Here is a 15,587-nt window from a genome sequence, read left to right on the forward strand (position 1 = left end):
CATACCTATGAATAAGAAATAATCGATCAGTCCATTAAAAAATGTCAGGAAAGCTCAGACAAATGTGTCATGAGGCATGTGTCTGTCTGTCTGTCGTTCTATCTGTCTTTCTGTCTGTCTGTCTGTCTGTCTGTCTGTCTGTCTGTCTGTCTGTCTGTCCCTCCATCTGTCTGTTGGTTGTTGTTGAATATTTGTCTGAGGTGGTCATATCTATGTAGTCAAAATGATTCAATTAGTAGAGATAGAACTTAAAAATAAAAAAAGCAACTTTCAAGTAATCAACTGCAATGTTTGTAAATATACAAGATTTTAAAATGGTTTGGATTCAAATGTTAAGACAAATAAAAAGCTTGGACAAAAATAGAGAATTATTATTAATAGTTATGATCAATAAAATAATAATCAATTAGCTAGTATGGTTTCAATTAAATCTAAGCTTTGTTGTAAAAAAAAAGACTGAAGCAGAATATAAATTCTTACCTGTGAGGTGTTCTACCAACTCCACTAGTGGGTCAAACTCTTCACTGTGATTTATACTTCATTGTCAGAGGATGTCAAATGCCACATTGCCTGACAGGACACGGCCAGGGGGCGTGTCGCAGACCCCCAAGTCTGCTGGCCTGAAATACAGCAGGGTGACATGTGCTATTGTGTCAACTAAGCTGGGTATTTGGTCAGTCTTACAGGAATCCCACATTTAAGATCCCCAAAGCCTCTGAGGTTTTAGCCCACAGAATCATGCACCCAGTAAGTTCACTGTCTATTGTTCCTCAAAACCAATCAGATCTATTTATTCCTGCTCTTCTCTGGGAAATATGAGCAGGTGATAGTTTGTCGAAATGCTCACCAAGTTAAATGAGCGCTACTATTTTGAAAACAATTGAAATCACATGTGTTTAATCTTTGACTCCAAATCATAACTCATTCCTACCGGTCAGTGCAACAAAATAACCGAGGGTCAATACCCAGCCTTGTGTGGAATAGGTTTGTAACATATACAAATCATGTGATTTTTGGATTTCATTGCTTCTTAGATGTGGCTGAAAGATAAGGTGATTCATTCAATCATTCACAGGGTGAGAAAAGTCCCCATACTGTCATAAGCTTTTCAAAACAACAGTTCTACATGAGGAAATGAGAATGAAGGGTTCCCTTGAATGCACATTAAACACAGTATACAAGCATCATTTTCACCTATTTTCTATTTACTGGGATGTCTTTTTTACTACCATTAAAAATAACTTATCTTATTGGTGAAGCTTGTTCTCTTTGACAGCTTCAGTTGTCAATCATGCTCAAGAGTCAACACCAAAATACGGTAAGTAATAGTTTATGGGGTTTGGAAGGCACATGCACAATGTCTGCTGAATCTACAGTATAATTGTATGCTCATGTTATTATTAAACGTTGCATCTGCTCCTGGATACATCTAATTATGTTCCTCATGGTTTGTGTATCTTCTCACGTCTGAAACTAAAATAAACAAAAACATTTATTTTTGATGTCATGGTGTAATCCAAGGGTCACTGAGAGCATCGTTGTTTCAATAAAAGATTTAATCTAACTATTTCTACTCCAGTTGCTGTATACTATATATCTATGCTCAGGTCATGGTTCAACGGCCACTTTGGCCTGCGTGATCTCTGAGGAGCCAGGCATGTCCAGCAGCAGATTATTAGAGATTTACAGGAGCCAGATTGTCTCCTCCCATGGCTCACTGGCTGGAGTACAAGCCCAGAGTGAAACACCAATATTGCCATTGGACTTGTGAGGGCTGTGGAATATAAACACTGGATGAGTACACGGGAGCTCAGTTTAGTAGCTTTAATCACTAGTTACTTTTGTCTAGTTTACGTTTGTTTCGACCATTACATAACCATACTTTTTTTTTATCTTGTTATACACACATGACTGACAAAAATGTTTCGACCTCAGACATGAATCCTTTTTAAACTTGAAACAAGCAGGTCAGGGTCAATTTTCCTTCTCTTTACAGTTGACAGTTGAAAAAAAAGATGATTTCCCATCAAAAAGTTCCCATCTCAAATTTCCCCAATGTAGGAAATTAATTTATCGTCAGCATCATCATCTATTGAATGTGTTCTAAGGTTATCAGGCTATACTGACTAAAATAGAAAATAAGTTGTCTCAAATCCTGTCTTCTTCAGAACCTGTCTGTGGCTCCTGTAAGTGGTTCGAAGGACTCACTCAGACTAAACCAACTGTAATAAAATGTCTGTAATGTTGATTAGGAAAAATTGATAGGTGTATCATTCATTATTTCAGTTGCAGTGACAACCCTTTGTTTATGTTTTAAGTAAGTGTTGTTTTTTGAGTTAGGAAATGTAACACCTTATGTGAGAAACTAAATCTTATGTCCTACTTTGAATATTAAGCCTACTATCAACAGTTTGTAATGAGGTAGATAAGTAGATGCTTACCAACTATAATGTGTGTTTTAAGAGTGTATTCACATGTCAGTTAGTCAATTAATTTTGTATAACACTTTTCTTTAAAAAAAAGTTTTTAATATAAGAAGATCAGCAGTAGAAAATAAACCAATTGTATAGAACAAAAGTCAATTGAAGTTCATGTCTTTCCCTTCAAATAAAAGTCACAATAACGTTGAGAAGGGCCATGGTTGGAGGATCTCGCAATCATGTCAAAAAAAAGTCACTTACTAACTAACGCACTGGCGTGTATTTACGTTGCCGTGGCAACGTGTACACTCGTTACCAGGGAACGTTTGGTAACAAGGAGTAGTTCGGCTTCAAGCGCAAACATGGACACCGAGGTAATTCTGAACGTTTTCCATCAATATACATCGAACTGACGTTACGTATAACGTCGTGATTGTTTTATTCCGTGTGTTTTAATGCCTTGAAAAGGCAAAAACTCTTGCAGAAGTTAACTCCTAAAGTTGGATCCGAATGCTTTGTGACGTTGCATTAACCAGCTGACTTGAGACCGTTGACTGCTGAGAGAAGTATGTCCGAGGAACCACACGGTACAGATGAAGTACCACACGATAGAAGGAAGGAAAATGAAACCGGGTCAACTAAGAATCCACCAGAGGACGACAAACGACACGAAGAGAGACCAGCAGCAAGGTTGACCTCAGGTGAGTGGGATGATAACATGTTTAGTACATGTGTGTTTGCGCCTGAGAAGACATGGATCACGGGCTTTATTAAATTATATTAAAAAAACAGACATGCAAAAACTTTCCAATCAAAAATAAAATATGACATCCTTGGTTTTGTTTTACCAATCCTTTTTAATTTACCAACCTCTTTTTTATGACCAATCCTTTTTTTATTTACCAATCCTTTTTAATTTGCCAATCATTTTTGTTTGTTTGTTGTAAGAGTTGGATGATGCAAAAGATGACACCAGTTATAACCCACCCCTGCAACTTGGACAGCCAGAAAATGAGGGTAACTCAACAGCCACAGGTGAGAAAACTGTATCAGAGATAATGTGCAATAATACATCATTACTCCTTCCTCAGACTTTAACTATGTCTCAGAAAGGTTATCAGTGTGATATTGAAGTTTTTCTGGGAATGTTTTTACACAGTGAAGGTGGTGCTAGTTCCAGGAGGGCATGTGATGACCGTGGCATTTAACATCAGTTTTAGTATTCAGAAGTTAAGGCATCATCTCGCTGCAGAACTCGAAGTTCCCGCTGAGGTTCTACAGATTTCACTAAATGGTAGGTAAAACTCTTCTTTATAAAAACAGGAAATATTCATTATAGCCAGAATGTGAGCGCACTACATCATACATCAAGAGCTTGTGTCCATCTGAGCTGGACACTATCTCCAGACACGGAAGTTAAAATCATAAAGGTCATCCTCATTTAAAACATGAAAGCCATGGTTTGGACGACCCATTAAAGTCACCGGTCTCAAACATCAAAGTCATAAATGTAGTGGACTCATTACACTGACGCACATATTACTGACCAGACGTCTACTCATGGAGAATAAGGGTCTGCATTAATCTACTGCCTGAGACGTGGCTGGTTGGATGTATGGAAGATGGACGGAGCTCTCAGATTGTGCTTGAGGATGGAGGTCAGGTCTGCCTGATAAAATACAATATATAGTTTTTATTTTAAATGTTTTTAGAGTTCAACGAGGGAATCTGAGTTAAACATTTTGCTTTCTGTTAAAAACACACAGACTGCCAAGTCATCACGTGGACAGCAAAAGCTTTAAAAAAAAGTTTCTGAATTAAAACAAATGGTATACTTGTTAGTATTTTATTTTGAATAGAAAGTATTATATTATATATTATATATAAAGTATGAAAAAGGGGCAGAAGTATTGTGTGATCAGTTAAAAATGGTTAATATATTTAGATGTATGCAAAACATACATTTTGTATTCATATCATAAATATACTGCAAACTAGTGTAACTGACAAGATTATATTTTAATATACCATTGTCACTTTGAGGAAGTATAGATATTTTAAATTGTATTTAAAATAGTCGTATCTGAATCACTGATTTTCAGCACAGCCTCTCATTCAAGACATCTGACAATATTTTGCACCTCAAATAATACTGACAGAAAAACTTATCTTTATACTGTGAAAAAAATGTAAGGACGATGTTCTCTAATGGTTTCTAAAGAGAATATAAATGTCACTGATAATGTTGAATCTCCTGAAATCTGAGTCCAGTGGAGCCTGTGTAGTGTAAGTAGTTAATCAAGTAATGGTTATTTCCAAAGCGCCTTATTCTTTAACAATAAAAAACAATACACGGTTAAAACTATATACTTTAAAAGGCCAAGCCACATAAGACAAACACAGGAGATTCTACTGACTCCTTCAAGAAACATCTTAAGACACTTTAATTCGTGCAGGCTTTTCTTGATTCTCTGAGACTCCTGTGTTTGTCTCGGTGGTGCCTTGACCTTTCAAGCATATATTTTATTGGGTATTGTTTTAATTGTTAAAGCACTTTGTGACCCTGGTCTAGAAAACGCTCTATAAATATTACTTACTTACATACTTCTCCATAATAACTCCAATGTCAATCCAACTATTTCAGCAGACAAAATACCAATTAAACAAATAACAATTAAATATATGAGTTTAATCAATACAATCATAAAAGATAAAAAAAAGAAAACATCCATGAAATGCAGAAATAAACAGGGAAAAAAGAGAAAAATAGGAAACTTGAAAACAAAACAACAACAAAACACTGAGGTAAAACTCTAATAAAAAAATTAAAAAATTAAAAACTAAAGCACCTCAGTGGTACACAATACAACTTAACATGAATATCCAAAGAGAAAGACCAGAGAACAACTACAAAACCAGCACAGGACATCTGGCACACAGGTGGTATGGACTCAGGTTGATTGCTCATCATATTCAAAATGTTTTTTTTATAGTAATATAAATATTTAAAATAATGTCTGTCTATCTGGTCTGAGGTTTGATAAACAAACCCTGTGAAAAAAGCGTGAGAAATGAGCGATTTATGACTACTTTTATTGTGTAAACACATCATTCCTCTATAGACGAAATGCACTGCAGGAGCGAGTGGCACCGTACCAAGATGGCCGCACTGTATACATGCGGCGTCTATGTATATATGTCTATGATGTGCCGTAGTCAAATCGAGGAATTGTGAAAGGAGAGAACAGGAAGTGAGAGAACAAAATAAAAACAAAATAAAAGTAGAACATGAAACATAACAGAGTAAACACTAGTTCACAAGCTGCTGAAAGAAGCTGAACAATAGTTTAATTTTATTGTATTGTATTCATGTATAATAGATACCTTTGACTTTTGTCTATCCCATCGTTGTGTCTAGTATTCTCTCCGCTTAAATGTGTAATGTGTTTTTTTTATTTTTATGAAGACAGAAGTGCAAGGCTCTTTCAAAGAACGTATTATATTTGCTAAACTTACTTGAGTACTTGTGAATGCTTCTTTAGAGCTTTTTACTAGAAACCTCAAAGAAGGACAAAATAACATTGGAATAGCTATATTACAATGTAAAAAGTGGCTGGAGTTGTTAAATATCACTCGTTTTTTTCTCTATGAAATGTAGGCAATGTGGTGGAGGAAGAGCAGAGTCTCATGGCCCTCGGTGTCCTACCCAACAGCTCCACACCGATGGAAATGAGCTCTGTGGACCCTGACGCCCACCCTCTTATCCCAGCTCAACCTCGGGAGCCGTACAACATGCCTGACGTGATCACAGTCAGAGTCCAAAATGGTTAGAGGCGCAGTCTTTCATTTTCACCATTCATGACAAATAACACTAAAGCATTGGAGATTCAGGAATGTAATTTACATTTGTAAAATAAGGAATACGATTGTAACCTTTGAATTTGTGTTCAAACATTCAACAGAGTTATTCTCATACATCTTCATTTTTCTCAATATGTACACTTTCAATTCATCTTTCCGTCCCTCTATTGTAGATGATGGTACGGAAAAGGATGTGGTGGTGGAGATTGAGCGTGTTCAACAGCAGAAGCCTTTCAAGGGAGGCTACAGACACCGACTGACAGGGGCAGTATACCACCATGCTGGGATCCAGACTGTACCTAAAAAGAGACCGGATAAGAACGTGGATGTCTTCAGACGTGACACGCAGGTATAACAGGTTGTAATTTGAATTCAAAATTGGAAGCTAAACAAGCCTGGGGGGTTAGGACGGATACCTATCAAAACATAAATAACACAGGAACAAAAATGAATATAGTGCATGTGTGTGTGAAGGTGTGCGTGTGTGTGTGTGGAGATTCCTTGATTCCTCATGAGGCAGAACATGAATCTTGCACAGGAAACAAAGTAATTACTGAATGAATGACATGAGTCATGATCCAAACAACATAGGGTTACATGTGTGTACCTATCAGACAGGATGTTTAGTTTACATCAGCCTGATTATTCTGTTGATGTTAAGCAGAACACTTTCCATTGCTTTATACATGACAGATGATACCAATATCTATTTTGGAGCGAAATATATATCAACTGTTTATAAAAACAAATCACATCGGACGCTCTTCAATGTATTGAGTTTTCAAATGTTTATGTAAGTCATCCCTTAATATTTTGTGTTTCATTATCCTATTGTGCAAATTACCCATTTAAATGTGTGTGTTTGTAAGTAAGTAAGTAAGTAAATTATATTTATAGAGCGCTTTTTCAGACCAGGGTCACAAAGCTCTTAAACAATCAAAACAATACTTAATAAAATATATACTTAAAAGGTCAAGATAATACTGATAACACAACAGGAGTTCCAGAAAATCAAGGAAAAGCCTCAACAAATAAAAATGTCTTAAGATGTTTCTTGAAGGAGTCAGTAGACTCCATCAAGCGCAAAGAGAGAGGAAGATCGTTCCAAAGCTTAGGAGCAACAGTCTGGAAGAATTTCTCTCCTCTGGTCCTGAACCGTGTGCGAGGAACCATCAGTAGATTCTGATCCACAGACCTCAGAGACCGAGCTGGGGTGAAAGGCTGGATCAGATCACTGATGTAAGGAGGAGCCTGACCATGAATAGCTCTGAAAGTAAGAACCAGAATTTTAAAGTTGATCCTGAAAAAAACTGGAAGCCAGTAAAGAGTTTTAAGGATCGGAGAAATGTGAGTTCTTCTACTTGAGCGGGTCAGAATTCTCGCTGCAGAGTTCTGAATCAACTGCAGGCGAGACAGCTCCTTCTTGTTAAGACATGAAAACAAACTGTTGCAATAGTTTCTGGTGAGTTTTGTGCACATATACACATTATAAATAATAATAATAAATCATATTATGTGTTTATTCACCTCAAGGTTTAAAAGAAGTAGGCAGTATATCACCAACTTATAAAAGCATGATAAGTCAAAAGTGTGCATGATCATGATTTTTGACTTTGACTTAGCTACTGACATTGGCTGCAATGAATCACATTTTCTGTTAAATGTGACTAGCTTGTCTTTCCAAGGTTATTATTAAACATTACACTTTCCTTTTTTCTGTCCAACCCAGGGTCTGTCAGCATGATGTAAAATGTTAAGAGCCAGTCTGTGAATCAGTTTTATCAACTAAAGTTTTACACGTTCAATACATGCAACAATGAAAATAGAGTTAAGCTTGTTTAGTGCAATAAGAAGACACTTATTAGGATAATGGACTTGCTGTACATGTTTCACCTTTACTTTCCTCTTCCATCATAGACCGTGGAAGTGAGGACTCAGTGCGACCAATGCCCAGTCAGTGTTTCGACACAGATAACAGGCATCGGCTGCTACATCCCAGGTCGTGAAGACAGACTCATCAGCCCTGGACCTTACCTGACTGCTGAGGAGTATCACAACCGAAGACTTAGGGCTGTAGGTGAAGCACTTCCAAAACATTCTTATTTTACCTTGATTTACCTTGTTTTCTTGTTCAGTCATAATAACTCAAGCAGTGACATAATTATCATTGTGTCTCAAGGGGGAGGGTGAACCATCACTTGATAGTGAACTCAAAGTGGTAGTTGACCCTGCCACTTCAGAATATACTTTTTCACATCCTTTCTCCCTCAGAGACCATTCTGTCGATGAGATCTTTCTTTCCAGGTTCACAGGTTCTTGTGTTGTGCATCAGAATACAGTGTTTAGTATGCTGCTTGTGTGTTGCCAGGCACACAGATTAACATGAACTGTTATTTCTTAGAATTATTAAGAATGTAATCTTGTTTTCCTGCTGTCCTCAGGTCATCTGTTTACAGTCCTATGCTCGGCGTTGGCTTTCCACCCAGGCTGTGGAGCGTCTGAGGAGGCAGCGGAACATACGCCTGGCCTGGCTGGACATGCAGGAGCAGAGGAGACTACAAGAGAAGGAGGTGGAGCAGGAGGACCGTAGACGTCGCTGGATGGACCCACAGACGAAGGAGGATTTAAACCTGCTGTACAATGCTCTGGAGAGTGAGTGCCTTACTTTTTCCACCAACGGCCAGTTGTATTTAATGACGCTGAAACCAAGTGCATACGTTTGTGATTCAGAGTGGAGGTTTGAGGGGGAACAGAGGATCAACTCCACCATGCGAGGAGCAGAGAGGAAAGCAGCACTGTGCTCACTGCTGGAGCAGGAGACGGAATATATCAAAACAATTGGTTGGCATCAGATAGCAGCTCAAAACAAAAACAACAAAAGAGCCGTCAGGAACTTCTTGAACAAGGTCTTTTTTTGCTTTATTTATTCAAGAAAAAGGCTGTAGCCACAAAAAAGATCAATTTAAATTCCGATTTTAAGTTGCTCACGAGTTCTAATGGTGAGTTCACAACACAAGTAACTTTGGCGACTCAACTTGTGCTTCTATGATAAAACTAAAACTATGATAAAAGAAATCTGTTGCAAATTGTCCAACTAGCTTAGATTTGTAAACTTCAGGATTCGTACTAAACGTTGTATCTACAAACGTATCGCATCTCTCTATAGTACAAGCACTCATTGAGCGTCAACATCGTCTTATATTGTCGCTTGTGGCATTTGTTGTGAACTACCCAAAAAGTTCTTATGGCCATTTTCTGTGTTTGGATGTCTAACAAACAGTTAGAAGGTGGAGATAAATGTTGTGGTCTAAACTTTAGGTTGTTTTGTGTATGAATAGTTTAAAAGTTTTAAGTGAATTTTTATTGAGTCACCAGTCAGATTAGTGAGACTACTCCCTCAAATACTACAAACTGTTATAGATGCTGGTTTGGAGAATGTTTAAAATGTAGTTTTGCTGTTTTAGAACAGGTAGACTTGACAGTTTTGCTAAGTAATGATTATTTGTGCAAGGCTTGCAATTAGTGAGAATTTAATGATTTGTGATTTCAAAGAAGAACAAATCTGCAATTCCAGCAAACTTTTTTATTTTGCCATTGTATTGCAAATGCTCAATAGCTGCCTATCTTGATTCTTTCTGGAAATTTGGGCAAAACATTAAAATTGAAGCTGTGTGTTTAATGTGTGTAGGCTGCAGCCCCTTATCAGTGGCGAGGAGCCGATGGGCGTTATATTGAGATGGACACACCAAATACTATCAGAGCCAGAGAGTTAAGAGATCTATATAGCAATGTTACACTCTCTGATGTTAGCAAAGATCAGAGACTTCTGGACCTAATGACACTCAAAAAAACAGTAGAGGTAAGTAATTAGTTGGCAGAAATACTTGCTTACAATCACCTTTGAACTTAGGGTTCTTAACTTATTGTGTCCTCTGGTAGGAGCACATGTGTCAGCTGACCTGGGACATTGTGGAACTGATTGACAGGGAAGTGGACATGATCACTCGAGGAATAAAGGCAGTCAAATTGGAGGGTCTCAGGTCCAGGATCGCAACTCTTTTCCTCCAGTACATTAAAATCCCAGCATTCAACCCGGAGGTGGCGCAGCTGCTTAAAGTAAGTTGCAATATTTAATTGAATTTGTTTGCTTACTTGACAAAAATCTTGTGTACACTTTAAGGTTCCTCAAGACCCGGCCCAGCTCAAGAACGACGTGTTTCTCTGCCTCAGCTGCAATCGTTATTTGCGCTCCGCTGACTACAGCTGGTCGGCCAGCATCCGTCAGAATCGCCATTGTCGCGACTGTACGAGGTTAGGCTACATCGGGAGATCAAGGCCAGACCTCTCAGTTTATAAAAACATGCTCAAGCGTCTCAGAGCTGATGAGTTAATGCTCAATGAGGAGTCGAAGATCCCCTTCCTGCTACAGGTAACCCTTTCTTTCATTCTTTCTACTCTTTAATTTGGGGTAAAAAAAACCTCACAGATATTATATCACCCTTCTGCTTTTGACAAGCTTTGACTTAGCGCTGCATGTTTGTTTGTTGCAATGACATGCAAATAAAAGCTTATGGTGTTTATGGTAACAGGTCGAGGACGTGCGATACCTGGTGGAGGCCTTGTGGGACTCCTGCTCAGCGCTTCAGACCTCCAGGGACCTGCAAGACCTGGTGTTTGTCCGCTGGCAGCGATTGATTGAATGGAGCCCCTGGAACTGCATCCTGCTTGCTAAAGAAGAGGTTTCAGCTCACTGGAACGTGGAACACATCCACAAAGTTTGTATAAAACTATTACTTCTGATTCAGAAATGTATTAATGCAATGTTTTAAGCTCTCATACGCTTGTTTTAAAGTTTGTAAGAAATGACAAAAAAATTGTAAAAAAAAAGCTGTTAAAATTGTAACACTTAAACAAAATGTGATGATAAGTGTCCAAATCTCAAAGCCAAAACACAGACAAACAATTAAAGTAACAACTAAATTGAAAAGATTCTGCAATTCTGCAGATACAGTTGAAAGTTAATTTCCTACATGGGTATCCACTGGGCACTTGTTGGTCTTCACAGTGTCAAAATAAATGTGCAATGTTTCACTTAAAGTTTCTCAGAGTTAATGTTAATCAATATTATTGGAATTGCTAAATATTTAGATTATAAAAACACAAACAAATGGTTTGGTTAAAAAAACAAAAAATAATGCCTAGTTGTTTTATGTGTAACCGCAATAACAATTGGATTTTAAGGATAGTATTATCTTCCCGTGTCAATAATTTTTTAAATCTGCTTTCCTCTTCTGGTCCTGAAGAAGGACATAATGGTTTCCACACATATTTAATCACCTTCAAAAGTATTTTTTGTTGTGTTAATGCAGTCAGGCTTAAAAGTAGAGATTGCTTCTGCCTCAAACTTAATCTACGTCATGTTTGTGTTTGCTCAGGCGTACGCAGAGACATTCATACGCAGGATTGAACAAAAGCACGTGATGGCCCGTCGACACTTCAAGCATATCCCACTCCTCAACAAGTACATGGAGTCTCAGGCGGCTGCCGGCATGAGCGACCAGCTCGTCATCATGCCAATCACCATGGAAACAGACATGCCTCTTGCAGATACGCCGTCACCCACACCTGATTAGAAAAACACCCAGTTTGAGTTTGCTGTGTTGACTTGTGTGACTTGCGTTACATCCTACTAATTTATGTTGGTCTTTTTTAGTGGCAACAAAGCCAAGCTCTCTTTTACCACAACTCTCCATTTGAGCACCCGTCTTGTTGACTGGTCATCACAATGAAACACTACTTATCATTATAGTCTGCACACTATGTTTATCTGTGTTGAGCCCTTTGCTCTTTCTGTTTGACTAATACAGTACTTCTGCCATACTTTGTATTTCTGCCCAAAATGACAATACATTTCTTGTAATATCAAAGACTTAATACTTGAACTGTAAAGAGTCACTATCCATAGGTCAGTTGGTCAGAGAAGTTTGGTTATTGGTCAAATGGGAACAGTAGAATAGTTAACAAAGGTGTCACAGCGACTGAAAAAAATATTTATCAATCATCAGACTGATCATTTTGTTTCATTATTTCACTGCTTATTGCTCTCCTACTGTCATTACTGTTCCTGGCTGTGAATTGTAAATAATGATTTATGTGCTGATCAATGAGGTTGAAGATCTGTTCCGTGAGGCTCTAGTGGGCTGGAGAAATCAGAATAATTATTTTGTGTAGAATATTTTAACATTTTGTAGCAGGTGTGTTACTGTTATTCTCATATGCATGATTAACTAATGCAGAATAAATGAAGAAGCTCCATCTGGTGTGTATGCAAGAGTTGGTATAGACTTGTGATCTCGGACAACTTTGAGGAGAACTGCAATTTAACATTAGTACTGGGGCTGCACGATATTGTAAATATGTGCGATATCAATATTATTCAATATTTTTTCCTTTACCTAAAAATGTAGCCCGCAGTCGAGTGCAGGAGCGAGTTCTGTAGGGGAGGTCCGCAGGTGTTGAGAAGGAAAATTATGCAATATTTCCCTTTTGTTTATTTCCGCGCTTCTTTGCCGACACGATTGGAGAAAAATATCACTTATAACGCTCAGTTTCGCGGGAAACCGATGCTAGTCCTACGAAACTGAGTGACATCAGAGAGGAGCCGCCGGCGTGTCACAATAAGACCCAATAAATATAAAATCCCACCTCCTTGTACACGCACACAAAACATTTTATAAATGACCTGACGCTAACAACTTAGCTCATTAGCATACGGCTAAGATGGACAGTTTTACACTTCTTTGGAAGTTCCACAATCTTATAAGAAAACAACTGAGAGGAGATGAAAAGTATTAACAATATGTTGCTTTAGCAAAGGGGGTTTCTAGAGATAAGTGACTGGATCACTAGTGTTTGTGTAGCGCTCATAAGTTAGTCTTATTTCCGTGTATATACTGACCAGACCAGCAAGCTCACAGACAGACCGAGACGTAAACAACAATGAGACATAGAAGAACAAATCGACTACTTTAATAACGTAACAATTGTTGGTCAAAGTGCGGATTTAAGAAATGCTTGATTTGACAGATTGATTGATTAATGAAATATATATATATAAAAAAATGTATAAATGATTAATCACAAACATGTTTTCGATATGCATATCGCACGTGCCATTATCGCGACATCAATATTTTCAATATATCGTACAGCCCTAATTAATACTTCAATATATCTTTTTTTCCCCAAAAAAACTAAAGATCATAGCCCTTTAATGAAGCACCTGACATATTCAGTTGAAGTGTGGACCAGAATGCTTTTTCCTCTCTCCGGAAGAAGACTGGTTTGACATTTGATTGGAATTTTTTTAAGGCAGAAGCAGAAAGGTCAGTGGGTCTTTAGTCATGGAAGCAGAATGTAATAATTTGACTTTCACGCCACTCTGCTTCCAAAAAAGGTCCCAAACTTTTACCAATTTCCAGCTTGCACTTTTTTACTAGGATGTGAAAATGATAAGTACAAAACAAATTGGTGTTGGGTGTCAACAATGCAACTTTTGTTCAGTAATTTAACAGTTGAGAATACACAAAGAACTAAAATTAAGATGGGAAAATGAGAAAAGCAATGTTATTATACACAAGTTTAATATCTAACCTGGAATAATTTTTGTGAAAGTTAAGTCGTCCCTTTTAAGTGTACTTAGTGTGTTACTTTACTGTCAACAGGCATTATATTATGATCATTATTATGTTTAGTTCATATATCTGTACATACTGTATATCGTAGTCTGGCTAAAATACCAAGGGTTTCCAGGGCAAGTACATAGGTTTGCTTGAGAAAGGGTCTGAAAAAAACGTTAAACAATATACTTAAATAGGAATGACATGTTAATAACAAAGAATTGTATAAGAGAGATTTGGCCTTGTTGAATTTATTTCTGCACCCTATTGTTCCCTCCTGCCAAACACTTTCAAACAGAGTCTAGATGATCAATTTTCAAGAAATGTTTGACCACTTGTGGATCTAGAAGTCATTAAGATCAGGCTCTCGCACACCCACAGACACAGACACAGCTAATACTTCATATATGCATAGGTATGACCTAAAACCCTCCTCACACCTCAATTGCTTCAAATTACTAAAATGCTCGAACACATGGAACATTTTGTCACCCATGGAGTCTACAGTACTTTCCAATAATTTGATTAAAACCAAAAGATACAAAAAACAAAAGAAGCAGTGAATTTAAGATTACTGTTGGTCACAGCATTTTGAAGAGTCTGATTGGTGACTATATTGGTTATTAGCAAACTACAAATGGCCAGAGATTCTTCTGAATGATGACTCTGACTTGTCATGATAGATTTTCTGAATCTATGTTCCGTGATTGTGGTGGAATTCTGCTGAAAATACATTACAATACATTTAATTATATCTAGTAATAATATGGCTATTACAACACATATTTCAAACAATAAAGTAAATCTTGAGAGGTTGGACGCAATTTTGTTGACATCTTACTGTATAAATATTATATTAAAGTATATTACACATTGGGATTGTATTTTTTCAAATACATGATAGAATAATACAAGACAAATCTCAAGTTGTTGTATAAAACTTAAATTGATGCTTGGCTATGGTATTCCTGTTTATAACAACATTTATAATAAATTGTCATTACGCATCCTGATAATATGACTGTAAAACACATTTTAGAAAATAACTAAAAGAAAAACTCAAGAGGTCAGTGTTTAACTCCATTGGATTCTGGTTCACGTTGTTTAAAATGACGATGAACCAAATACATTTGATATCAATGCTTTGTCTATTTAAACGAAACCATGAAAAAAAATCCAGCCTGCAGATCTTGAGCTTCCGTGTGAGAGCTGTGGTTGACTTCACTGTTAATAATTTATTTATTTAACTAAAGATGCACTGACATCTAGTGGCGAATTTATATTGTATAAATGAAATCCATGGATATAGACCTGACACCCTTTTTGAATAAATATTTTAAAGAAATAGCTACATTTTAATACCCGTTTGTTTGTTATTTTAATTATTGTGTGTGGTGTGAGGGATGAGGGAGAACTACAGCCGCACTGCAAATGTATGTTATTTTAACAGAGTGAGACCTCACGTTCTATGTTCATCTCGCGATCTTTGCTCGCAGCTACAGGTTGCGCACCTGTGTCCGCGCGAGGCGGCGCGCGCGCGCTGGTATTCCAGCAGGGCGGCACGCACGAGCTCGAGGCATGTTGAAACTCCTCCCTCCTCAAACTTCCATCACAGCTGCGGCGACAC

At 37.5% G+C, this 15,587-nt stretch overlaps 1 protein-coding gene across 1 annotated transcript; it reads left to right on the top strand.

The window, feature by feature from the left end:
* Window positions 1-4,004: 4,004 nt before the first annotated feature.
* On the top strand, window positions 4,005-12,536 carry iqub (IQ motif and ubiquitin domain containing). Its single transcript, XM_087797149.1, has 11 exons — window positions 4,005-4,078; window positions 6,079-6,246; window positions 6,455-6,630; window positions 8,199-8,354; window positions 8,723-8,933; window positions 9,012-9,187; window positions 9,970-10,140; window positions 10,221-10,397; window positions 10,462-10,710; window positions 10,871-11,056; window positions 11,717-12,536. Exons 1-11 carry the CDS (start codon window positions 4,036-4,038, stop codon window positions 11,912-11,914), a joined length of 1,911 nt encoding a protein of 636 aa, XP_087653275.1. The 5' UTR covers window positions 4,005-4,035; the 3' UTR covers window positions 11,915-12,536.
* The last annotated feature ends 3,051 nt before the right edge of the window (window positions 12,537-15,587 follow it).

This window comes from Callionymus lyra, chromosome 8, assembly GCF_982586985.1.
Source record: "Callionymus lyra chromosome 8, fCalLyr1.hap1.1, whole genome shotgun sequence".
Classification (NCBI taxonomy): Eukaryota; Metazoa; Chordata; class Actinopteri; order Syngnathiformes; family Callionymidae; genus Callionymus; species Callionymus lyra.

Coding starts and splice junctions, on each gene's coding strand:
- iqub (XM_087797149.1), top strand. CDS start 4,036: ATGGAAGATGGACGGAGCTCTCAGATTGTGCTTGAGGATGGAG. Junction 6,631..8,198: donor TCTTCAGACGTGACACGCAG/GTATAACAGGTT, acceptor CTTCCATCATAG/ACCGTGGAAGTGAGGACTCA. Junction 10,141..10,220: donor CACTCAAAAAAACAGTAGAG/GTAAGTAATTAG, acceptor GTCCTCTGGTAG/GAGCACATGTGTCAGCTGAC.